The following is a 27,308-nucleotide window of genomic DNA, read 5'->3' as shown; positions in this document are numbered from 1 at the left end:
CATTTTGACTGGATTTGATGTCTTAAACAGGGATGTAGCAGGACCACTGTGAGTAAATCTCTAAGCTGGTTCTCTTCCAAAAAGATGTGCATCCTCTGAGTTCAGTCCCGATTCAACGGAGTGATTTGCTCGTCTGACTGGTATCAGTTCCAGAAAAAACAAAAAAAAAAAAAAAAAAAACTCCCCACCCATGTCTTTGTCACAGACAGTGTAAGGCATCTTCGCTAATGTGAAAAATCTCTTTCGCCACCTCCGCTATTAGATCCTAAATGACTGTGTCACAATCAGAGCCATACACACAACAACATTCTGTTCAGACACAAGCTCCTATTTGGGCTTCAGAAAGGGAAAAGTGTGGAGATGACACATGCGTTGTCTCATGGGAAAAGGCTCACCATTTTTCCCAGTAACTGTAAAAAGACTCCCCCCCCCACCCACCCTGAATGTGAAGCAGGGTCATGGTGTTACATCAGACAAGTTGTCAGCTTTTTGTTTATTCAATGAATCCCCCAATCCCCAATGTGCCACAAATGTGCTCACAGAAACGCTTCTCTTATGACAACCGCCACGTACAGATCTCTACTACAGCACAGAAAGAGATGAGATTGGGTGCATAAAAGGGTGGCCAGACTTCTGCTTTTGAGGTGTAGTTTGCTCTAAAAGCAGCAAATGACTTGTAGTAAATACATTTTTGGAAAGAGTTTGCCTTTGTTTAATTATAGAGACCTAATTTGCAGCTTTACATCAGTGACAAGCCAAAATAATCTGGTTCCAGAGTCACAAAGATTTGCTTTTCTCGAAGCTTTGCCCTTAAAAAGGTGTCCGGAAAATATAAAGCTAAGTTCAAAGTTATTCATACCCCTAGCAGATTGAGGGTTGAAACAGTTGCTTAATTTTGCCTACATGTTTTTTTTTTTCTGATTGGAAGTGATATAAACATTTTGAGTGGCCCAGTTAGAGTTTCAAGCTGATTCTGATAGAGCACCTGTGGAGGGAGCTAAAGATTAGGCTGCTGGCAAGGAGGCCTTTCAGTTTGATTGCCAAAATACTAGTGGAAACAAGTAAAAATTTGTCAGCAATTACAAAAAGGGCTAAATTTTTCCACTGATTATTGAGAAGGGTAAAAAGGATTTTCAAGAAAAAAAGTCCAATAGCAGTTTTGATTTCAAAACTGCTACTCCTTTTATATTGTTTTATCTTTTCAAAAATGTTCCTAAGAGAAACAAAGCTCTTAGATTACTGCAAATAATTTATCTGCCAGGGATAAATGTAATAATTTAGCCATAAAATATAAAGTAAAATTTCAGGAATAAATTTGGAAATAAATTTGATTAAATGAAGGTTATTAATATTATTTAAAAATACAGAAAATGTGTCATCTAATTTGTAATTATGCTTTGTGTTGGTGTATCATGCTAAGACACTTGACTTTCTAAGGACATCTGTTTTAAAAACAGCTTTAAAAGAAAATAGCATTGTGGAACTGTAAAGCAGAACACCAATGCACCAATTTTTGTTTTAGTGGTATTCATTGTTCTTCTTTAGTTACTTTTAGTCTTATATGGAAAAAAAAACACACTAAAATCAATTACAGCACTCCAGCTTTCAGACAGCTATGCTGCCATGCGTAATACTTACCAAATGGGAGAAAATGTCATCAGGATAAATAATGACTCTATTACATATATATATATATATATATATATATATATATATATATATATATATATATATATATATATATATATATATATATATATATATATATATATATATATATAAAATATTTAATTGCATAAATACGCATTCCTCAGGGCTTTTGAAAGCTGTGCCACTGTGTATTAAAAAGGCACACCTACCTTTTCCTGGCATTAAGAATCGTATTTGAGCAAGACTATTTACTTTGGGAGAAGGTGCTATAAATGAACACGGAGGAAGTGGAGCACAAAGAGTAGTTCAGACTGGTTAAGAGGAAACTGAGACCTGCGTGTTAGAAGGAATTTTTTTTAATGTTTTTTCTACACCACAAGAATTAGGAAATAACTAATTGGCACAATACTACAGACGTCTTCGTCATGCAGTAGGCAACACAGAACCTGCAGACAAAGCATGATTTTTATTTACTTGTTAAACAGTTTTTATGCCCTGTAGCATAGTTGGCTTTTTCTTACTCTTTTAGTTAATATGGCTGTGACTCATTTTTCATCATTCCCTACAGCGTCACTTTATATCAAGCTGTTTTGTTCCATATAGGAGACCTTAAAAAAATAGGGAGGGGGGTAGGGACAGAACTCCCGGAGAGGGACAAGCCTTAAGATGGAGGTCTTCCTCCCAGGACGTGACAGGCTGTTGGCTGGAGGATGCTCAGGAAGGCCTTGGCAGACCAACAAAGACAGCCCTTCAGCTGCAGGGTGTAGTTTTTCAGGCCCCAGCATCCCCTTTGGCAGAAGCACAGAGAGCGCTGGCGTGCACAGGCCCCCAGCCCGAGAGACAGGGAAGTAAGGCCCGTTCTTTTATTTACTCAGGCTGCTGCTAAGGCCTGGGCATTTCTTGTCTGGGTGAAGAAAGAAAAGAAAACAAGTCTCTCTCTTTCTTTCCTCTTCTTTGTCTCCAGAGGAAGATTGTTCTTTCATCTGCAGTTGTTCACACACTTGTTTCGGCCACTGCTTTTTCTTTCTGTGGATGCTTGCGCATGACATGTGCACATATAAGTTCAGATGTGAAAGTAGATTTTGTGGAATAGTAGATGGTGTGCTACTAATAAAGTTGGTGTGTCTGTCTATAGGTGAGGAAAACAGTAATATGTTGCCTTTCTAATGAACCGTTCATCGGTTTTCTTTTGAAAACAAGATGGTGACATATTCTTTAAGACGTTCATCATTTATTGGTAGAAATTATTGTGTTGTTTAGTAACAAAAAAAGGTCAAAACCACATATTTGGCACACTACATGGTGCTTTGTGTTGTCTTCTCATGGACTTTCAGGCCCCATTTCACAGGATTTGTGAATAACAACCTTAAAAAAAAAGCCTCTTGTTTTTTCTGCAAGAGGCTTGTAAGTTTGCCTTGCATGTTCTGATTGTTTGATGTCTTGCCAAAAAATGTTTTAATCGTGTTCAGGTCAAAGAAATGTGAGAGATATGGTGAAACCATCAGCTTGTGCCTCCTGAGACTGCCCACTGTGAATATGAAGTTGCTTCTTGGAACATTTTGCTTTTGTAAAATCCATATTTATCTTTTGTTCCATTTAAAAGTCTCTTAGATTGTAAAAAGCCTCACATTTACACACAAGTTACTGTGTGAGCTTTGTTCTTTCAACGGAACCTATTATTTAAAATGAACTTTTTTGCACATTTTTGTAGTTTCATTTTAGTCTAAGCTAATGTTTTTGGTGTCAGGAAACTTATCCGTTACAAAAATCCCCAGATGTTGATAGCATAATCAGTGGGCCTTCATCTCACCTTGTAAGCACTCCACTTCATTATGAGTAGACTAGCATGTTTCAGCTCATTTTACCACTATATGCTCTGTACAATGGCTGCTGAAAAAGACAAATGTTTTGCTGTTTGAGAGGTGATCAAGTTGCTGCCTAAATTTTGGAATGAGTTGCCTTTGAAAATCAGATGCCTATTTGATTTATTATTTAGAAAGAGGCTCACTTCCTCTTTCTAAATAATTTCTTAAATCATATTGTTTTTCTCAGCTTGAGGTGCTAGCTTTAATGTCTAAATTGTTGTTTTGTTTGTTTTAGTGTACAGTACTTTGGCCAATGATGTTTCAAAGTTATTTATAAATAAAATTATATTGCATTTGAACTCAGGTTATGATGTACTCATTAATTTGTGGCTATGTAGCCGAGCTAGACAAAAGTAATGTTGACGCATAATGTTCTCCCTGCATCTCAATGTAAAGTATTATTGTTGGATGGTTAAAAATGATCGGAAATTGGTAGAGTCAGAATGAATGGGTGAGGATTAATGGTTTGTTACAAACAACTGTATATACTGCAGAAGTATCTTACTTGTTAATTTAATTAAAAGAGGTATAATAATATGAAATATGACCACAGCTAAAATACAAAAGCTGAATTTGTTAAATTAGAAATAAATTAAGACTTTGCTAGCCTTTATCGGAAACACCAGACCAGCACTGGACCATAGTCCTGCACAGTATGGTTGTACGTCAGAGAAACGGCTGTGTGATTTATAGAAAGAAAAGAAAGAATATCGTGTGGCCTTTGGTTCTTAGCACTGACAATCTCAATTTTGTAGTGTGATGAAAGAAAGTTGTTGCAAATTAGATACATCATAAGATTTTAATAGCAGTATTGTTCACTCATTTCACTAGTTTGGGGTTATTTGTGCCATATATTTCAGGTCTGCTGTAATCAGTTTATGTATCTAAACATCATATTTTTATCAATTTAACTCAAGAACTGTTGCAACTCCCCTCAGGACCCACACAGACATTATTTTATTTATGTGTGTTATTAGAGTAAGTCACTAAATAAATAATGTACATCATGTAAACAAACATCAAAATGGAAGAAGGTTGTCCTGACAGCTTTGAAATGTCTCTAGGCAAATTCATCCTCATTTAAGTCAGTAGAATTTCATTTAGCCTTGTACACAGCCCCATTTATTTGTTTGTTTTATACTATTGTCTCCAAGCCAATATGTTTGACTGTAAGGCATTGGCTGAGGTCATTTTTTTTGCACTGTCTTCTTCTTCTGTACCCTGAGAGGCGCTACGAGATAGGGCAGATCCGCCCCCTCTGTGGAGGAGGGCATCGCACTGAGTCACTCATCCTCCCTCAAACCACAGAGAAAGAAAACATTGAGACATGGATGGGAGATAAAGCGAGTAAATAAGGCAAGGTTCGCTCCTTGAGTGAGATGTGTGTGCAGAGTGGGCGCCCTGCCAGGGGTGGGAGGTTTCCGGGAGGGCCACGGTGTGGAGGTGGGCTCTCAATGTGCCGCTTTCAGCAGTTTGGAGGGGCAAGGGAATGGCCTCCGACCCCATCTGTTTCCTGAAGATAGGCCCTGATGGGGGTAAGTGCTCAGAGAGGGCATGATATCCTGACAAAGGGCAGATCTCACAGCAAAAAAACAACAGACATGGAGAGTGAGAGAAAAAAAGAGGGAGAGAGACTTAGATTTCTCAGTTGAAGGAAAGTAAAGTGGTTGGATCCTGGAAAGAGCTTATGCTTTTCCCTCTCATAAATCTCAGCAGTTTCCTCTTGTTTTTCCCTTTCCAAGTTATGGCCTATTGACACATTTTTTTTCTGAAGGGGCTGGGATTACGTTGTTATTTAGGTAAGGAAGTTCACAGCATTTAGACTTCAGCAGCGGGAAGAAGTGGTCTGTAACCCTTTGAACCTTTGGAAAGTAGGATTCTCTGTTTTCCATTCATATCAGCACAGAATGAACCATTGGAATGGAATGTTGGCAAGGAAGAGATTTATGTTGGGAGACTTTAAAGTATTTGTAATAAAGAATAGGAGCCTTTTTTTTTTGTATATATTTGGTTGATTTTTGCACCTGTTCGGCCTTGAGTGGGGTATTTAAGCTTCTCCGTTTCCTCTTCCCTGTCCTCTCTGAATTTGCCTCCCTGCTTCAGCTGATGATTTTCTCAAATTTGCACATACCATACAAACAAAAGTGGTACTAAGGCTTTTTGATTTTGAATTAATTGTGTTTTGAAATGATTTTTTTTCATGAAGAAATAATAATATATATATTTTTTTCATAACTGTATTCTAAGTGGCAGATTTTCATTCTTTATTGAAACAGGGATTTAGCTGTTTTTTCCCTCCTTCCTATTGACTTAGGTCTTTTTGATGGGCTTTTGTTTTTCTAAAGAAATATTCTAGTGAGTGTTCAGGAATAATAGAAATGTTCTAATTTACCTCATGCAGGGCCTACATCCTAAAGTACACCGATTGTCTTGTGTTGGCTTTAAATGTCAGAAAGATTGTGTTTTGAATCACAGTGGGCTAAGCCATTACATGGCCACATACAAGGTTAATTGTAGTAAAAGTATTTTCACTTATTCTCTTCTCTAATTATATTTTTAAATTGCATATTTAAATTTTACTTTTCAAATAACACCTAAGGAGAGGCATTGTTTCAGCTGAACCTGCTGAAGAACAGGAACAAAATTAAGTGTACTATAAAGAAATCTGAATTCATACACCAGTCTCACAACTTTGACAAATAACTCCAGGATGCTCTACCTTTTCTATTCAAATAACTGAACTAAATCTAAGAAAGCACTTCGCTAATGCACTTTTTCTGTTTTTCTTTTTTCTACTTTGTTTTTTACTTCATTCTATCTTCTTCTCCAGACGGTGCAGATCTTGAGGATGACCCGTCTTGTTCTTGGCCAGCATCATCTCCTTCCAGTAAAGATCAGACTTCTCCAGGACACTGCGAGGACTATGAGTTTGGAGAAGAGGAAGGAGGTCCTGGTCTGCCGTACCCGTGCCAGTTCTGTGATAAGTCTTTCAGCCGCTTAAGCTTCCTCAAACGCCACGAACAGAGTCACGGCGATAAGCTCCCTTTCAGTTGCACGTTTTGCAGCCGCCTGTTTAAACATAAGCGAAGCAGAGATCGACACGTGAAGCTTCATACTGGTGATAAGAAGTACCATTGTGGAGAGTGTGACTCCGCCTTCTCCCGCAGCGATCACCTCAAAATCCACATGAAAACCCACGCCTCCAACAAACCCCACAAGTGCCCTGTGTGCCGTCGAGGCTTCCTCTCCTCCAGCTCCCTCCATGGCCACATGCAAGTACATGAAAGGGGCAAAGACAGTGGCAGTGCAGGCTTTAATAGAGCTGACGAATGGAAGCTAAAAGAAACTCGGAAGTGCAGTAGGTGTGAGGAAGGTTTTGATGTCCCAGAAGAGCTACAGCGGCATATCGCCGAGTGTCACCCTGAATGTTCTCCATCCGAGGATGGAGGCCTTGGGGCCACCCTGCAATGCATCTACTGCCATGAGCCCTTTAGTGATGAGGGCACCCTGCTGACCCACATCGACCAGGCCCACAGCCGGGACAGGAAGGGCCACACCTGTACCATCTGCTCTGAGCACTTTTTGTCTGTAGAGGACCTCTATTCTCATATGGACATTCACCAGCTCCCAGAATCCAGTAATCATAGCAACAGCCCTTCCTTGCTCACTGTGGGCTACACTTCTGTCTCTAGCACCACTCCTGATTCCAATCTTTCTGTTGATAGCTCTACGATGGTGGAGGCGGCAGCACCTGTGGCCAAGACAAGAGGAAGGAGAAAGAGAGCTTCTCAGAACACATCTGAGTTGGGAGGGAGATCCTCAAAGCAGCCTAAAATCTCCTACAGTTGCATTTACTGCAACAAGCAAGTGTTCTCTAGCTTGGCTGTACTTCAAATTCACCTACGAACCATGCATCTGGACAAGCCAGAGCAAGCTCATACTTGCCAATTTTGCTTGGAGGTTCTACCCTCACTGTTAAACCTAAATGAACATCTTAAACAGGTCCACAATGCAGAAGACCATGCTGCCCTGTTAGCCAGCCTGCCTGATGCCCTCCTTCAGTGTAACTTTTGCCCTGAGGTGTTAAGTGACCTAAATGCCCTCCAGGAACACATCCGTTGCTCCCATGGTTTTCCCAGTCCAGTTGCCAAGGAGAGTAATGCCTTCTTTTGCCCTCAATGCTTCATGGGGTTTTTGACTGAGGCTACATTAGAGGAGCATGTTCGTCAGACACACTGTGATGGAGGAAGTCTGCGATTTGACTCACCCTTGGCTGTAACTCCCAAGGAACCTATAGTAGAGGTTTATTCCTGTTCATATTGCACCAACTCACCCATATTTAACAGTGTTTTGAAACTCAACAAGCACATTAAGGAGAATCACAAGAACATTCCTCTGGCTCTGAACTACATCAACAATGGAAAGAAATCTTTGCGCACTCTTAGCCCCTCTTCACCAATATCTGTGGAACAAACTGCCATGCTAAAACAAGGCAGCTCTGTCTCACGCACAGCCAGTGAGTTCATATGTAACCAATGTGGTGCCAAGTACACAAGTTTAGACCTTTTCCAGACTCACCTCAAAACTCATTTGGATGGTCTACAGCCTCAGCTCACTTGTCCCCAGTGTAACAAAGAATTCCCCAACCAAGAATCCTTACTGAAGCATGTGACCATTCACTTCACGATTACCTCCACATATTACATTTGTGAAAGCTGTGACAAGCAGTTCACTTCAGTGGATGACCTGCAGAAGCATCTCCTTGACATGCATACTTTTGTGTTTTTTCGCTGCACTCTGTGCCAGGAAGTCTTTGACTCAAAGGTGTCTACTCAACTTCACCTGGCTGTAAAGCACAGCAATGAGAAGAAGGTTTATCGTTGCACATCCTGCAACTGGGACTTCCGACATGAGACTGACCTACAGTTGCACGTTAAACACAGCCATCTGGAGAATCAAGGCCGTGCTCACCGATGTATCTTTTGTGGAGAGTCCTTTGGCACAGAGGTGGAACTCCAGTGCCACATTACCACCCACAGTAAGAAGTACAACTGTCGTTTCTGCAGTAAAGCCTTCCATGCCATTGTCCTTCTAGAGAAGCATTTAAGGGAGAAACACTGTGTGTTTGAGGGAAAGACCCCAAATTGTGGCACTAATGGCTCTGCTATAAGTGGTGGGGATGGCCAGCCTAAAGAAGACGTTGAAATCCAAGGTCTCTTAACTAACAGCCATGGTCCAGGAGCAGGTGGAGGATCTGTAGTGGAGTCACAGAACAGCCATGATGGAAGTGAAGAAGAGGTGGACACAGCAGAGCCCATGTATGGGTGTGAAATATGTGGAGCATCTTACACCATGGAATCCCTTCTCACTAACCACCAATTAAGAGATCACAATATTCGTCCTGGTGAGAGTGCAATGATCAAAAGAAAAGCTGAAATGATCAAGGGCAATCACAAGTGCAATGTCTGTTCCCGTACCTTCTTCTCCGAGGCTGGGCTAAGGGAACATATGCAGACTCACCTTGGGCCTGTAAAGCACTACATGTGTCCAATTTGTGGGGAACGATTCCCTTCCTTGCTTACCCTTACAGAGCACAAGGTAACCCATAGCAAGAGTCTGGACACAGGCAGCTGTCGCATTTGTAAGATGCCGCTGCAGAGCGAGGAAGACTTTCTTGAGCACTGCCAGATGCACCCTGACCTAAGGAACTCTCTGACAGGTTTTCGTTGTGTGGTTTGCATGCAGACAGTGACCTCAACATTGGAGCTCAAGATCCATGGTACCTTTCACATGCAGAAGACAGGTACTATGTCCTCCAACCAGCCTATGACTCGCAACAATGTAATCTCTCAAAACCAACAGCCACACCACACTCAAAAGCTTTTTAAGTGTGCCTCTTGCCTGAAAGATTTCCGGTCCAAACTAGACCTAGTGAAGCTGGACATCAATGGGCTGCCTTACGGACTTTGTGCATCGTGTGTGACAGCCGCTGGCTCCAAAAGCTCCAGTCCAACAGTTAATGGAGGAAGGCAACAGCAGCAGCAGGCCACAACTCCCGCAACAACTGCTGCATGGGTTCAAGGAGAGAGCATGAGTCCTGGAGATGGAAAAGGCAAGGGTGTTTCTTCATCATCCTCTTCCTCTTCTACATCTTCATTGTCTGCCATCAAGACACGCTGTTCCAGCTGCAATGTGAAGTTTGAGACTGAGACTGAGTTGCAAAACCATGTCCAGACGGTGCATCGAGAACAAGCAGGGGATAGCAACAGTGGACAGCTGAAGACTCCCCAAGTGTCACCAATGCCGAGAGCCAGCCCCTCTCAAACTGAGGAGGTATTGCTGGTCATTTTTGTATTCAGTTAGATTAACATTTCTAAAGTTAAGCAACTGACTAGGAAAATATTTTTTTGTGTCACTTCATCAAATTGCTGAAACAGCTACAATTATCTTCTGTTTGAGCCTGTCATTGATTCCTGTTTTTATATTCATAGAAGAAGACATACCAGTGCATCAAATGTCAGATGGTGTTCTACAGCGAATGGGACATCCAAGTTCATGTGGCCAACCACATGCTGGGTAGGAAAGAATGATTTTTATCATTAAATGGATAATCTGTTCTGTTTCTGCTTCAGCAGCACTTGTGTAATTTATCAGTTTGTCTATAATATGACATATGATCAATCAATGTGGCCTTCAGATATAAAATGTAACTGTTTTGCTGTTTTGCGAAATGATTTTCTGACTGTCATTTATGAAGTATGCAAATAAGTAAGGAAAATTTTCCCAATTAATTTATAACGATGACAGAAAGATTTTTGGCCACTTTATAAAGGATGAATCATATATTAAACATTATGATTAAATACTGAAATATTTGACCCTGTCTCATTCAGGCTTACAAGTGCCCGGATCACATCACCAAATAGGTGGAATTATTTTAATATTTTGACCATCAAATGCATCCCAAGTGTTGTGCTTTCATTATTTTTTGAGTTTCATCTTCCCTGCATGTGACTGGTTTTTGCATGCTTGTGGAGGAGAAAATCTCAACTCAAAATTACTCTATTATGCTGAATATTCTATTTTCAGTACCAAACAAACTCTTATAGAACTGGTAAAAAATACTTGCAAAGCTTTTGACATTTTTCAATAATTGTCCACATACCCATACTTTTTTTCCTTTCTTGTTTTTGTTTAGTGTATCCATTTGATGCACCTTTTTACATCAGCACTCCTCTTAAATCTGTTGTTGGTATAATATTTTGTACTATATTTTTGTACAAAGGGTATTTAAATACATTAAGTCAACTGGAAATTGAACATTATGTTGTATATTACAAAAAAATATTGCAAATTTATCCCTACTCTTTACAAGATTTCCAAACTGTGAGTGCCAGTGTAAAACCAGTCTCCACATTTTCAAAATGTCTTCACTTTTGGTTGCCATTTGTATGCAGGCAGAATAATTTGTAGAGAGGAGACAATTGGAAAACAGGTTTTCTTGCCTGCAGTAAGTAGGCGTCTGAATTCCGGTCTCACGTTCCTTTATTCATTCATTTATTCAGCTCGTTTGGCGGCTCTTTCATTACACTGCATTATCTGTTGTCTTCAGTGGGAGAGAGACTCATTGATCTGGAACCAAACCGCCTCTCTGTTTGGGACACGCTTCTAGGCGCAGGTGAATTTAAACACGGTGGGCAATTCTATCAGGACTGGTAGGCAATTCTATCAGGGGCCCACTGTTTGTGCATAAACAATCAGAGGCATGTGATTTGTGATTTTGATTCTGCGGCGTATTTGCAAAAGAGAGAGACGAGCTGAGGGTGTGTAGGTGTGTGTTTTGTATTCATCTTTGCGATCTGCTCACCCACTAGTCTACTGGGGGTGCCTAATACAGTACCATGCCAGCATTAGTCCTTTCTCTTGCAAAGGCAGTCACGGAGCACACTGGGAGGGTAGAAAACAAACCCCCCTACTGGTTATTTTATGTCTTTCAGTCGCACAAGCACACAGTTCCCTCATAATAGTGGAATTCAGAGAGCTTAAGATAACAGGAGGATAGGTGATTGGGTTATTGTCTGATGTCTTACTTCTATGATATGCAATTTCTTAGTGTTCAACATGATAACAGGTTTCATCTGACTTCTCAAATGGTTTCTCTTAGACATATTCATTTAGTGATTTGTAAAATATGGAAGAAACAAAGTTATTGAAATATGAACAAAAGTGAAGGTGAACAGAGTAAACCCAGTATGCTTAAATGTTATGGAGTTTTAATAATAATGAACGATGATAGTATAGTTGCAATATTATTTTCCCTTTATTTGGTCTGTGAAGAGATATTTTCTTTGCAGTTTCCTGCAAAGGTGTTCATACCCCTTCTTTTTGTTTTTTACATTTTGTGATTAAACAGTGAGAAATGTCAAGATATTTCCTTGGGATTTTATTTTAAAGACAAACACAAATTGTCTCTTGGAGGAGCAGTAGAGTAGCACAGAATATTGCATATTTTTCACAATTTGTTTCATTGGAAAACCTAAAACATTTGGTGTTTATGAGTATTTAGTCTTAGTGAGTCAATACTTTGCAGAACTGCCTTTTGCTACAAGTCTAACATGTCTTCACTGTCTTTGCACATTTGACTTTTTTACCCATTGTTCTTTAAAAAAACAGTGATATTTTTTTAACCTCAGTCAAATTGCGTGTAGATTGTATGCGAACATCCATTTTCAGGCCTTGTCACAGATTTTAAAATTGATTTAGGGCTGGACTTTTAGTAGGCCGTCCCATTCTGACTGTGTATCGTCATTCTCAAAGGTAAACCTCGGCCCTCAAACAGGTTTTCTTCTGGAATTCTAGGATTGCGCTCTATTTGACTGACCATACTTCAAGCAATTCTGACTTTTTCAGTGCCCTTCATGAATAAAAGCAACATAACAGACTAATACTACCAACATTATAATGTTTTGCATGTCGATCAAATAGCTTTGTTTTGGTTTCCTTTGAAAAGAATATCTTGTTCCACATGTTTTCCATCAAGACACGCTGTCTTGATGGCAAGCTGCTAAGAGCAACTTCCCATGGCTTTCTTTCAATATTGGCTTTATTCCTGCCACTCAGTCATGATTACCTGATTCATGGAGGGCACAGCTCATAGTTGTCATTTCCTCAGATACTTACATGTGAGTTATTGAACTCTATAATTTACCTCAGACTTTAGGGCTGCTTCTCTAAATGATGTTCTCCTTGCCCAACTCATCAGTTTAGGTGGATGTTGATGTCTTTATATTATGACAGCCTTATTCATAACCCGTCAAATAAAGTGTTACCAAATATCTTTATCTTTGAGCTGCCACATGTCTCTTGGTTCTTGTGACACGCCTCTTAGGCCTTCATAGAACAGTGTATTCACCTAGTTTAATTTACCTACAGCTGGACTATTTTGACTTATGAGGTAAATGGGTTACACTGAATTTTATTCAGGATTATTAGTGAATCCAAAACTGAATGCAAATGGACGCAGAAATATGGGCAACTGTGTATAATTTTTCAGTGTAAAGTTTTCACTCCAAAATATTATGCTACTTTGTTTTGTTTCATCCACTAAAATCCCAATGAATTACATTTAGGTTAGTGATGGCGAAAACTGAATATTTACTGTGAATTCCAATGGTTCTTTAAGTGCTGATCACGGTTAAAGTTTCGGTCTGTAATTACTACAAAGTTAATGTAGAGCCAAAAGGAAATAAAAAAATCTAATTTGGAAAAAGCTCTAAATACCTTCTCCACAGAAAAAAAGGGACACTTTCTCCTTTTAATGGCCATCTGCACAGGAGAGGGGAAACAGGGGGCTGGGGTCATCGCCGCTCAGCTGTCAGCGTTATTAGCGTAGGTAATGGAGCAGACGCTGGATTCATAGGGGTGTTGTTTTCATCCATGCCCCACTCCATGGTGTCAGTTCACACTGATAACTCTATATATAGTGATGTGTCGCGACATAACTATACTACTAAGTGTATGGAACAACAGAACCTGAACCCGTCTCAGCCAGACGCATTCTTATTAGCTGCCTGTGTAATACAATAGTGTCTCCAAAGCAAATGTAATGAGCCCCCACCTTCATCTCCTCCCATTAGGGCGAAGTGGTTGTAGCTACCTCTTCTGTAAGACTGCCAGTGGATTTTGATGCATGGACATTACGCTTGGATGATGACGGTCCTGGTTCAGACATAAAGGGCGGATCTGGAGCTCAGCTACTCAACATTTACTATGATAATGGAGGTAAATGAAAGGGAGAAGGAGGCCACGATTGCAGAGGGGTTGTGCTGCAGATCGTCCCCAGCCAAGCCCATGAACGGCCCCACGTGTCTTAAGATGGAGGCTGCAGCCTACCAGGGCCCAGATGGATCAGTACACATTTGCTGTACAGCTGGTCGCTCTGTTTGGGGACCTGGTGTGATACTCCTATGGAGAAAAAAATGATATCGCCACCATCCAAGGAGCAATTTAATAGCAGGCCAGAAGACAGCTGGCCACTCTTTAGTTTAGAGTTTTTTTGGCATGGCACACTTACAGAATCGAGGGTGTCCGATTTTTCTCCAGAGACGCACAGATTTTTACAGCTTTCAGCTGTTGCAGTCAGTATCAATCCTTTCAATGTCTATTTTTTTCCCTCCTGATCACAATTTTTTTTTCCATCAATACATTTATCCATTTTGATAGCTGATGCTCACTTCAGCAAATGTTTCACAAACTCCGCATTTTTATTTAGTTTTTTAAGAGGTCTTTTGAAGGTCTTTCACTGATACAAAACCCTGTTTGGTTTTATCAGCATGCCATCATGAAACCCCACTGCTTCACTTTGACCCTACTGTAAACTATGACATTTTGGCCCTCATGGGGGGGCAAGTTTGGCCCATTTATCACTCTGTTTCAAATGTCCCTGTGTGGATTTTCAGAGCCATAGCGTGTTTTAAAGCTTAGGTTCATTTTTAAAGAGTTTTAAAGGCAACAGGGCATTTGGAGTTTTTTTTTTATTTTTTTTATTCTTTGTTTCTTTCCTTCTTTCTTGTTTATTTTTTCTTTCTGCTATCCTATCCTCATTTCACTCCTGCCCACTCTCAGCAGCAACTGCCAAGGTGGCAGCACACAGAAGGGTGACTGTAAACAAACAAAACCAAACTACATCCTGGAAAACTGTTTTCGGGGTCACCTCTACAGAATTTTTTTGGGTTGGTGACAACGGTGAGCTCGAAGCCAAGTCAGGGAGGAGCCCTCTCTTGCAGAGAGGAGCCGGTGGCCTGGTCAGCCCAGGCGAAGGGGGCTTGGGGGGGGCACCGGAGGGGTGGAAAGGTTTGGGGGCGGAGAGGGAAAGGCACATTTGCTGTACAGCTGGCCGCTCTGTGTGAAGCAGGCACTGTGGGCCGTTACAGAGCTGGAAAGGAGAGCGAGCGAGAGGCCTTTAGCTCTCCTCTGTTCTCCTCCTCTTTTCCTCTCTGTTCTCCCTGTCCACTAGCTCCCCGTTTTCCTCTGTCTCAGTATTTAGCTCTCACATGTTCGTATTAACTGAGCTCCAACCTGGCAAAGCATACTGTGTTGGCTGTTAGAGGAGAAACCGACAGGAGGCACACAGTAACAGTTTTTGAAGCTGAAAGCCTTGTTTTGTCTCTTGCTAAGGGTTTTAAAATTATCCTTGACACATATCCTCTTGTCTTGGGCCCCTGGAGCAACTTGGCCTGTTGTATGTTGATTATATGGTCTCCATCACTCTGTGTGCCCTGGTGGAAACACATTTTTTACCCCCTTTTCTTACTCCTTATGCATAAGCAGAACACGGGATTTCTTGCTTTGTTTCTTTTCCTATAATCATCTTTGATTAGGCATGTCTGATGGTGTTCCCACAGATTCTAGGACTCATTCATAGAGGATAAACACATGTAATCTGTTAACAAACATGACGAAACAATCCTCGTTTGACTCCTGGGGGGGGCTGGATCAGAGTCAGAACTCGATAAACAACATAGCACAGGAACAGGATCAATCTTATGAAATAAATAAGAGAATGGGTTTGGACCAGCCACTGGAAACAAAGCAATCCATGCGTGCCACACTCTGAATGTGATATCTCCCTGCTTTTATTAATTGGTGATTAATAACGCCTCTCTGTTCGTTAGCACAGTCACCTCCCATGCAGCCAAGTGTGTTGCTGCTAATATGCAATTATGTGCACCTTACTGCTCGTTACATTATACCTCTCCCTGACTAATGTGGGGTCCATGAGGAGAATAGAAATCAGACTGAGTTGAAAAAAAATAGAAAAAACAGCCATCAATAAGATTCGCACATTCTTTGACTTACTCGCAAGCAGGATAAAAAGAGTTTTTTTTTTTTTACAAATTCCTCGATGTAACCAGGAGACTGCATTAAAAGTTTTACAGCTTTGCAGAGACTCTTCCCAGTGTTTTTGTTGTAAAGCAGAGGTAATTGACATCACCATGGGGATGCTCTGTTGCTAGGCCAGACAAGCTGGGTCTGATGTGGTCCTTATCTATTGATTTTTCTGACATTTCACCGCACCTCACAGACTAGGCCAACATGTGAGAAAATATCTGATCCTCTCAGTTCATACAGCCTGCTTGTACAAACTCTGAGCAGGCGCCCGCTGCCCCTCACTGCATTGTAATTGGTAGGTTAGTGTCGCAGTGGCGACTTGGGGTGGCTTCCTCATCAAAATGTGTTTATTTGTTGTAATTTCTCTAATCTTTGCACAAGATAAATTCTTATCTTTATAATTGTCAAGCATGCTTTAGGAGTAGACATACATAGATCAGTTTTTTGAGCTCTCTGTTTTTAGTAAACCTCAAACATGCAAAACAGGACTTTTCTTCAAGAGCCATAAACTTGAGAGTACATAAAATATAATCTATTTTTAGTTCATAAAGCAGTTGGGATAAACAGGGTTTTGCTATTTTTTTTTAAACAAGGAGTTGACATTTAAAACTTGAAAACCTTATTTAATAAATTAATATGGTGAGTGTGACAAGAATTACTCAAACAGCTGTCTCTGTGTGCAATACCAAGAGACTGTAGATACTCAGAAATCCAAACATCAGAAAAGGTAAAAACATAGAGTAACTTCAACCTCTTGGTATGTAAGAAAACCACATATTGGGTTTGCTAAAAGTCCAAGTTTGCATAACTATGAGAAAGGATTAACATTGTAAGAGGGACAAACAATTTGTAAAACTGTCTGACTAATATAATTGTAGACGTTTTGTAAGATAAATCATTTCAGATAACACACCCAGTCACTCACTCAGCTGTGTGTTTCACACTCCATAACCAGCTTTAAAACTCTCTTACAAGGCACCTTTCTGAGAAAGGGCTGTTGTGTCGTTCTGAATATTCTAAATTGGTAAATTGCAAACATTTGTCTCAACATGTTTGCAAAAATAGGTTTTTACTCTAAAAATAGCGATCTTTTTTTTTTCTTGAAGTAACAACTTAAACAACAGAGTGTAATATAAAACTGCTTAGACATAATCCATTCACTGACAGAAAATAAGATTCGATTTTTTAACGTCGAGCCAGCCAATAACCAACAAAGGCCTGTTGAACTCAAAACCTTCTGATTTTGATCAACAGCTGGTTTCTCTGAGCATATCTGCTTAAAACTCTTACAATCTGACTAAAGTCTCTTCTAAACTGTCCTTCTTCTAATATCTTTTATTGATATAAAGAAGAGATGTCTCCTTTAAAGTGTTAATGCCAACCCTTGTTCTAAAGTGAAAGCCATAAATAGTGGATGATCAGAATTAACCTCTGCAATGCTCCTTCTCCCTGTGGTCTCCGAGGTTTCACCAAGGGCGAAGGTGTGTGTGCACCCCTGTTCTGATGGGGTTGCTTAGCAGTCTGACTGGAGGGAGGGCTTATGGGAGAAGTGCAAACAGACAGGCCTGCCTTAGTAAAAGGTCAGAGCTGCAACCTACACCTCCCAAATCCCAGTCTAGCCCTGATGGGACCAGGGTTCCAAGCATGCCTAGAGATGCTTGTGGTAAGGGAAACATCCAGAGAGCATTAAGCGGTGTCCTGCCATTGAACTGCGTTGCTTTTAGATGTTTGTCAGCACCAATAGTGGTGTGACAAACCTGATCTAACCTGGTGTAGTGCCTATTACCCAGTGTGTTTTTGAAATTATGTGCATGCCATGACAGTAAAGGCTATCATATGCTGCTGAACAGAAACAAATTTCAACATTGTTCCCAAAACTGTGCTTTCATAGGTGTGGAGTGGTTTGTTTTAAAACACAAACAGACTCCAAAAGAGTCTGGCAAAAAGAAAGTTTTATTCTCTTTATGGAGCACAGTGGTGGTTTTCCAAAGTACCATGTGACGAATGACCATCCTCATCAAAGTTTGGCTGTGTGAATGGTGGGCAGGGGAGGAGAGAGAAGGGGAATAGGGCTCTGAAAGGCCCCCCAGCGTCAAAGCCTTAATAATCATGTGAGCAGCGCTGGACTTCATTACCCTCCTGTTCGACAGGCCGAGTGCCAGCCTGGATTGCTGGCTGGCTGTGGCAAGGTCAACGGCGGAGGAAAAACCAGTTACTGTGTTACTCTGGAGCGGAATGGAGAGGGGCGGCCATCTGTCAGTTCAGGCCTGCCATACCCGCAGAGCAAATGGACACGGGCGGCCAGAGGAGAGGCCACAGACACCCATAGAGCTAAACCCAGCGAGCATAACACTAAGGCGTGGACACGAGTCCAGCCAAAGAAATGGGCCTTGATACCACTAAAACACACATATATGTGTGCACATGGAGAAGATAGGGCTATCTGCAAGAAATTTGGCAGCAGGTTGTGTCTATATTTATGCAGTTTTTTTAAGCTTCAGCACACTGTTGGGCTCCCACTGATTTCCATCCAGATGGCAAACTATTTGTTAAAAAGTTAACAAAAAGTTTTGTGCTTGCCAACATTTAATGTGTTTAATTAGTTTTTTCTTTACAGAAACACTGAAAATAAGAGGATATCCTATTATATGTTTTGATGTTATTTTTTTCCAACTGTGCTATTCCTAAGTTCAAAACCTATCTATAGCTGGTTCTATATTTAATGTTTCACCTTTCTGGCTTTTTGTCAGCATCTGAGTTACATGGGTCTGCTCTGCGAGGACCTTTACGATGCCTTCTGGCCAAAGTGGAAGAACCTTGTGGAATGTTCCAAAGCTCTCTAATAGGTTTCAGGTGCTATGGGCTGCTAGCCAGCCCCCCAACCCTCATCAACACCCCTCACTGTGAGGCTGGTTTGATAGGATCCAGCAACAGCAGCACCACATCTCATATAATAGGGTAATTTTACAAATTGGACTGTTGTTTTCTTTAAAATCTTAGTCCATCATGTCAGTGTGCTCAGATGCTCTGACTTTGGGTCCTATTGATTTTTTTTTCTATTTTTATAGGTGTTTCGATGATTTTAAATAGAATAATAGTTGCAGTGGCTGAATAGCAATAATGCTAATGAAGAAAGCACAGATGAATGCATAAAACACATACAGATATAAAATAAATAAATCTCTAGACATCCAGATCACTATTGGATGCCCAGTGCGATTTTAACTTGCATCAAGATTGCAAATTGTAAACACACACACACACACACACACACACACATATATATATATATATATATATATATATATATATATATATATATATATATATATATATATATATATATATATATATATATATATAGAGTGAGAGAGAGAGAGAGAGAGAGAGAGAGTGAGGGAGCAAAAGAGAGAGATAAGTATATGTAGATCAATAAATATACATTTCAACATATTTAAATACTCCACCAATCTGATGCATTTTGGTTCATTGGTTGAAATGACTATAAAATGGAAGTACTATGGCATGGAAGGCTAGCGGGAGCACAAATCCGTGAATCAACCTAGAATCCCTTTGAGAGCATTCTTCTATTCAATCATTAATTTAATGCTCCTCTTAGTTTTACTGTGGAGTTCATTTCTTTGGGTAACCATGTCTCGTCACAACCTAGCTGTTGATTTGCATGATTTTTAGTTGCAATATATATTCTGTAAAACTGATACAAATGTTTTCTTAACCTTATATTTTTTAATGTTTTTATCTGCAGTTCATTGAGTTCTTTCCATCTATGTTTCACTTGCTCTCACAAATGATGTCTGAGATTAGACACTGCAGCAATTTGTTTCAATCCCAGCACAGCTAAAGTTCCTCCTTGTTTTCTTCCTGCACCAAGAATTCAAACCACCCCCCAGCTTGAGAATCAACGTACTCCGGAAAACAGGGAGATGGTCCTGGGCGATTCCCCTTGCCTTAATGGAAATCACACAGGAACTCCCTGGATGAAGGCTCTATTAGTTATTAAGGTTTAATGTTGATATCAGTGGTTATGTGTTTACTGGAGTGCACAGTGTTGCTGATGTGGAATTGTTGAAGAGGTGCAGATTTAGTAAGGAATTAGTGTACACCCAGGATTTAATTAAGGGGATCTATTTCCATCTTGTTAGAAAGAGATAATGCGAGTACTGCATGCATTGTGGGTTACCATATTAAATGCTGCTTCCTGTAAACGACATAATATTAACTATAAAAAGGTTCGCAGGTTAGAAACGATGTGCTTTATGAACACATCATTTGTAGTCAAAGTTGACTTCGTAGTCAAAGTTAGCAAAAATTTGTTTTTTGGGAACATTTTTCCTCTTCATCACTTTTTAATGTTTTTTGTATGTCATTGAAAAATATAAAAAGTAGCTTCACTGCTTTCCGTACACAGTTTCTAGCTTGACAGTGGAGCGTGAATGCTAAAGCGACACAGCCTCTTTGTCTCTCCATTTGTCCCTGCCACAGCCTAGAGAAACCTTAGCCACTCTCTCTCTTTCTGATTAATCTTTTAACATTTATAATTACTAATTAAGTTAGTAAGAGACTTTTAATGTAGTCCTCCTTCAATGGGGAGCAGAGAGGACAACAGATCATTAGCTTCAATAATGAACGCGGATGAGACGGATAATGGCCTGTGATAGGTGAATACTGACAGCTACATCAAATAAGCGTAGTGTGTGGGAAACAATTCATGCACCTAAGCACTTATAGTGTCATGTCAAAGTATTCAAACTTTTTCACATTTTAAGTGATTGCGACCCTCCCCTGTATCCAGTGTATCTTATGAAAGTGAAATTGTACATCACACCAACTGAACTCGTCTTTTCATGTTTTGAAAATGCAAAAAAATTTGTTAGTGGTGCACTCCACAATTTTGATCTTTATGAAAAACTGGCAACAAGAAAACTAGTGTTGCAAACATTTGTAAGGACAATTTTTTTGACTGTCCATGACATAAAATCTCAATGAAATCCACAAAATGTTTCGGTTCCAATATTTTAAAAAGTGAAAAGTTTCAAGAGGTATAAACACTTCAGCTAAGCATTCAATTTGGATTCACAACAAAGCTAGACAAGGAGGAGAAAGCATTCTCCAACCCCCATCCCAATTCTTTCATAAATAATTAAAAAATGTGTAATTATTAAATTATGCTGGTGCTAATGTACTTACAATGCAGTCTATATTGCAAAAATATATAGGCTGCCTATAATAAGTAGTGGTGTCAGACTTAATTTCAGGTACAGATTTTATTATTAGATTAATTCACACTGGTTTTATTGAGTCTCCCTAATGTTGCTAGTGTATCTCATTATCGCATTAGTACATTAGTGTCTGTATTATCCTGGTGGCTTTGAGTTGCTGCCTATTAAAACAGTCATTCCATCTCAGTTTTGTTATTTTTAACTTTTATTATTATTATTTTTCTTTTCTACCTTAACGACAGAGCTACTCCAGTGCTTTCCCACTTTGGGGAAGGTGCTTATGCCATAATGATTATTATCATTAAGAAGATATTAATGTGCTTAGTGTTTGTGACCCAGCTGCTCATCATGGCCCCGGCTACACACGGGAGGAGAGCGCCTGCCAAAACGGACAGCGCTTCTCGACCACCGCCCACCTGTCCAGAGGTTTCAGGGTTAGCAAAGGTCACGGATACATACCTCCCTGCCCTCTGCTGAACAAGCAGAAGGATAACTGCACCACAAACAAATTGGAGTAGATGAACTGTTTTGTGAGCTTCATTAAGTATTGCGGCAGAGTAAACTGCAAGTGAATTTAGTCATCTTCCTGTTATACAATTTCAGCACAGACGTTAATTATAACCAAGTCACTCTGCTGGGTAGGGAAGCACATTTTTTCCCCCTGTAGAGATTCATGTCACATAATTATTAATTGAACTGAGATACTGCTATTATTTCAGGGCTTTGCAACTAAAGAACAGAGCTATAATACTATATATGTTTGCATTCAGGTAGTTTTATAAATAACATTTTTCTCACTTGCGTTCATCATATGACTTTTTTTTTTCCTACATATTTGCCTGGTAAATCAAATGTATTGTGACTTGTACTTTCAAAGTCTCACATACAGAGATATATGGTGTGTGGCTGAAATTCTTCCAGTCTCTTAGTTTCAGAATGCTGCTTCATTAGGGCTGGAAAAAGAAGCCCATAGTTACATTTAATCAAACAAATCGGTACTGCAGACCAACATAATCAATCACAATCCTTCGCCAATACACTGCATTCTGTAACTACCAAGCTGGCTCGGAAAAAAGTCAATTACGGCCCCTGTCTCTGCTCTTCTGTACAGTTTCTGCAATTATTTTCATCATGCAAATGTGCACCACATTCTGCATACATTTCACACATGCAATCCTTTCCTACTGCTGGAGCTGTTTTTCTTTTTATGCTGCCAGTTCTTGTATGATACATGAGTTGTACTTTTATTTTTTGGAGAGTGCAGTGTGCCATCACTGAAATAATCAAATTAAGTATTAATGATTTTTACTCTCAGACTAACAATTGCGTTATTCAGAGGGCTGCAGACAGCAATATTGTTCATATTTCATATGTTTTTTGAGTCCATATGGACATGTACTCACTTCTTCTTTTTTTTTTAAATCATTCACTGTTCGTTTTAATCCCGAGTGGTATTTTTCATTGAGTAGATTTATGTACAGTGCCATTAAAATATATTTATAAAACTCTTACTATATAGTGTTAGCTCTTACCCTGAAATGCAGATAATGTGAAACAGTGTTGAATCTTCTCGGGAACTGCCAGTTCCTCATGCATGACTGAGTCATCCACAAGAAAGCAAAACATCCTGGAAAACCATAACTTCTCCAGGTCTTGCTTGTTTCATTTAGTTCAGTGTTAACAAGTCAACAGTAAGACAGAGATTGGGCAAAATGTGCATATGTTGGAGAACTTGAAGGTGAAAAGCACTGATCACAAAGGACTGTCTCACTTTTCCCAAAAACATTTAGCGAACATTTTCTCTGAACTCACAAGATGAAATCAAAGATTTTTTGGAAGATGTGTATCCATATATATGTAGTATCAATCTAACAAATTTAAGAAAAAAACATTTTAAATTGTCAAACCTGGTGGTTATAACAAGATTATGTAGAGCTGCATGTTGCTCCACAATCTGAGTTACATGACCTGAAATTTGCTCTGTAGTAGAAAATCTTAATGGAAGATGGTCTGTCACTGGTTTGTGAACTTACACTCAGGACAGTCACTCAAAACACACCAGCAACTCCACCTCTGAATTACTGAAAACAAACCAAAGGGAGAGAGGGGGGAGGATTTGTGCCCCATTCAACATCTGGGCATAAATCTGATTGGGACATTGAGGCATGACCTTAATTAAGGAGTCAGCTTATGTTCAAAAGCCCTCCAATCAGGATGACTTAAAACTAAACATTGTGGCTACAAATTCATCCACATGTACAGAAATCATTGCAAATTTCTGCAAAAGCTTGATGACAATTGTTGCCACCAGTGACCAATTACTCTTTCCCATAGGGCCAGGTTAGGCCAGTTAGCTTTTCCCATTAACGAACAAAGTTAACATGGTGAATCTGTTGCTGTTAATTACATTGTCTTTGTATTATGTTAAAAGATTTCAATTTAAATATTTAAAGTAATTAAGGTTTTAAATGTTAACAAAAAAAAGTCATCTTTAAGAAGGCAAATACTTTTCACCGCGTAATATGCACATGCAGAAATCCATCGCATGTATAAATCAATCTATATCTATCGTTTTTTCAACTTCTTGTGTGTTCATTTCTCCATTTTCCTCTCAGTGTTCATTCTAAAACACAGCAAACACGCTGTACATAATACACACACCAGGAAACACACGAGGCTTCCTGGTGGGGGCCACGGCTGCAGCTCTTCTGCGCAGTCCCACAGTGGCTCCCGGGGCTCGGCTGCCAGTTGTTTGCCAGCGTCTCCGTGTGGAATTCATTCAAATTAAAGCGGTGGAATGAGGCCCGAGTCCCAGAATGCCTCGTCCCTCTCCTTCATCAGCATTCCGCCGATGAGAGTAATTAAAGCAGAAATTAATTCTGCTGTAAGCAGAGGAGCCACAGAATAACTGATATTAGAGGCTGGATGATGAATGCTTGGCATCAAGGGAGGTCTCAGGGGAGCTGAGGAAAATTCACAGATCTTTCTTTCTTTCTTTTTTCTCTCTTTCTTTCTTGCTTTCTGCCTTGCTTTCTTTGTTATTGTAGTGTGTTGTTGGTTGGTAATTCTTTGGTTCTGATTATCTGGTTCTGATTTTAATTTTGCTTCCTCTTGCTGTTTTTACATACCAAATAATTCTTTATTTTTTACAATTCTTTTGATCGTTCTGTCTTGTTTCAAAATTGCAACAAATACCTAAAGACTCTGACAGTGACATTATTTCACATTCTGTCAGCACTCATAATTCCCATTTCCAGTCAACAGGCATTTTGGAGCATATTGATGCTCCAAATGTCAGTGTACGGTTGTTTGCCAACACAAGTTAAACTGGACACTCCTCCTAGTGTAATTTCTAGCCCAGAGTAACACATTTCATATAAAAAAAAAACCCTCTGCCAATTATATACAGAGGGGAGTGCATAAATATATTAAGAAACCAGAGAGTGTATTTAGTATTGAGCAGTCAGAGCTTCTTTCCAAGAAGAATGACTTTGTTCCCTTGCAAGCCGTCATTAAAGATTGAACCTTGAAGCTCTCCAGATGACGTGATATTCTACCCATGATGATTCAGTGATCCTGAATCCCCAGACGCTTTTATTTTTGGAACACCAACTCCTAAGCGAGAACAGTCACAAGACAGAAAGACAAACAAGTAAACTCCTAAGACACAGGGGCTAGATGAGATTTCCAGTGTTTTCTGCTCCCAAGAATCAAATGGATTTGAACAAAGGTTAGATCTCTTTGGGGCTTTATGGTAATGTGATATACGGTGCTGCCATGGAATTTGCGAATGCATGTCTTAGCTCTGTCTGACTCCAAGGATGGAGTGAATGGTAATTATGCTGACCTCTGCCCCTCCCTTTCTTTCTCTGCCCTCTGGGTAAAAAGCCTGAGGAGGTAATAAACAATAGATAGATTTGTCTTGTTTGCAATACAGCTGTGCTTCTAATGACACGTGAGATCCGCCTCTGTTTTGAAAATAATTCACGCCAAGATCTGCAGGTATTCAAATTGCATTTTTAATTGGTTCCGCACAGGAATTTCCCAATCAGATGTAAATGAATTGAAGCTCAACCAGAGACTTACTGACTGGCATTAAGAATTTAGCAGGCTGGCAAAAGACCTGGAACACAGAATTAATGATTAAGTTTGGCGGAGGGAAAACACAATTGCGGTGAGGATGAAAGCCATCAGAGACAGCCATAGTTCATCGCCTGTTGATGAGCCCAGTTTAAAAGAACATGGAGGATCTTACAAAATATGCTATCATTTTCCAATAATGAACAGAGGGTAGTTCATTTTTGTTTTTTTTTTATCTTCCTTATCTTCACCTTTTGTGGTGGCAACATGCAATTTATGAAATTTCACTCTGGCTATAGTTACTTGTAAACTTCAGCGACTGGCTATTTCTTTTGCAGTAATTTCTTTCATTTTAAAGATATATACTCTTTATTCTTACTTTATTCTGTTCACAATAAAATAATTCTGTTAAAACTATTAATTTAAAAGGTAGAATCTTTGTAAAATTTCCAGTATGAGACAGATTTGTAACAACGTATCAAACTCATGAGACCAGACGATATTGTGCTGACATTGCGAAAAAAATGCTTGCAGAAACATTTTGAATATTCATTATGTATTTTCACAAATCACAAAATGTACTGTATGAAATCTAAATTATATTCCAGCCAAGGTTTGACCATCTTACCTTCTGCAGTTTTTGTGGTTGTTTCAATCCAAGATGGCCTTAATAAAAAAACAAAAACAAAGATTCTCCTTTAAATAGAAGTGCTACCTTGCAATATCTAACAGAACTAGATAGCTAGATACCATGACCTAGTTGCTTTGCAAAACAGACTTCACTGTGACAAAACATAACTGGTGTTTTAAAATTACGATCTTGTCTTAGATTATGTTTCACAATAAAAAAGATTAATGTATCACAGTTTTGTTTTGTTTTTTTGTTAAGGAATGCCATTGTTTATCCAAGTGATAAAATTTGTTAATTTTATTGAAAATCTTTTTAATGAATGCTAACATCACATTGATCAAATATTACCAAAACAATTTGCTAAGAAAACAAAGATACTGAAAAGTAATTGGAACCATTTATTGAAGCATGATGATGTACTGGCTCCTTCCAGCTCCAGTAGCAGTACTAAAACATGATATACTCCTAACCACAGTCTTGTCTTCGTTTAGCTTCCTATTTTCCATTTTTTTCCATTCTCTTTTACAGGGATGATGTGAATCACCACGCAGAAATAGTAAACATACAGTAAAGGTATTTTCTCTAAATAATTCAGTAATCTTGATGCTTTTTTAGACTCAAGGTTTACCTGCGGTCCTTTCTGAAAGCTTTCTACTTAACAGCAATTTTCTGGGAGTGTATGCACAGTGGATCATATTGCTGTAGCGCCTGATATCTTCCTCTGTCATTCAAATAGGTATGTGGTTATGAGCTGCAAGGAGACATCTTGTTTTATGTTTGTCTGCTTGGTAGATGCACCAATAATAATAATAATAATAGTAATAATAATAATATAAAATACTCTAAATGAAACCTTGGCGTAATAATGACCTTAAACACAATGACACCCTTTCCCATAACATTGTCCTGTCCAATAGTCCAGAACTCCCCTAAGAGGCCTTACAGCAAAGTCTAGGAGGAACCAAATGAGAGAGAAATCGATTACTTTCCTCTCTCCACTGTCTCTGCCCTGGCTGAATTACCGAAACAAGATGCTGCACTTAGAGGAGTCTTTGGAGAGCTCGGGGGAAAGAAAGAGAGGTGGGTGAGAGAGAAACACTTTTAGGGACATGGGTGCCATTTAGACGAGGACCATCTTCTCACAGAAAGCCACTAAAAGCAGCGAATGATCCTCTTCCTGTCCCCGGCTGGGAGGTGGTTAGCCTCCTGTGGTTAAGTGAATACAGAGCTTACATTTGGGTTTGAGGTCAAGGCAAGATCATTAAAAGAATATTTATTTCTGAACTCCAAGCATGCATCATTTCGTTTGTGACTTCAGTTCAGCATCCCACTGGTGCTTACATGACCACATTTCGATGCTCTGCAGCCTTCATGATGTCACACCGTGTTGTTTAGCATCAGCTCTGAGTTTTATTGTCAAAAGTACGAAGATAAAATTGAAACTAGTTTGTC

At 39.6% G+C, this 27,308-nt stretch overlaps 1 protein-coding gene across 8 annotated transcripts in view; it reads left to right on the top strand.

Annotated features, from left to right (window-relative positions):
- The window catches only part of LOC129362146 (zinc finger protein 521), a 112,678-nt gene that overhangs the window by 41,862 nt on the left and 43,508 nt on the right, over positions 1 to 27,308 (top strand). For 4 of the 8 annotated variants that reach the window (XM_055033520.1, XM_055033513.1, XM_055033517.1 and 1 more), the window contains 3 exons: positions 6,346 to 9,848; positions 10,007 to 10,091; positions 10,409 to 10,441. In XM_055033520.1, coding sequence (XP_054889495.1) covers positions 6,702 to 9,848; positions 10,007 to 10,091; positions 10,409 to 10,441 — 3,265 coding nt within the window. In that variant the 5' untranslated portion in view covers positions 6,346 to 6,701. The remainder of the gene's footprint in view (positions 1 to 6,345; positions 9,849 to 10,006; positions 10,092 to 10,408; positions 10,442 to 27,308) is intronic. The other 4 variants (XM_055033515.1, XM_055033519.1, XM_055033514.1 and 1 more) reach the window with 3 other exon arrangements.

Source organism: Poeciliopsis prolifica, unplaced genomic scaffold (assembly GCF_027474105.1).
Source record: "Poeciliopsis prolifica strain line A6 unplaced genomic scaffold, Auburn_PproV2 SCAFFOLD008, whole genome shotgun sequence".
NCBI lineage: Eukaryota > Metazoa > Chordata > Actinopteri > Cyprinodontiformes > Poeciliidae > Poeciliopsis > Poeciliopsis prolifica.
This window is presented reverse-complemented; position numbering and strand designations above follow the sequence as displayed.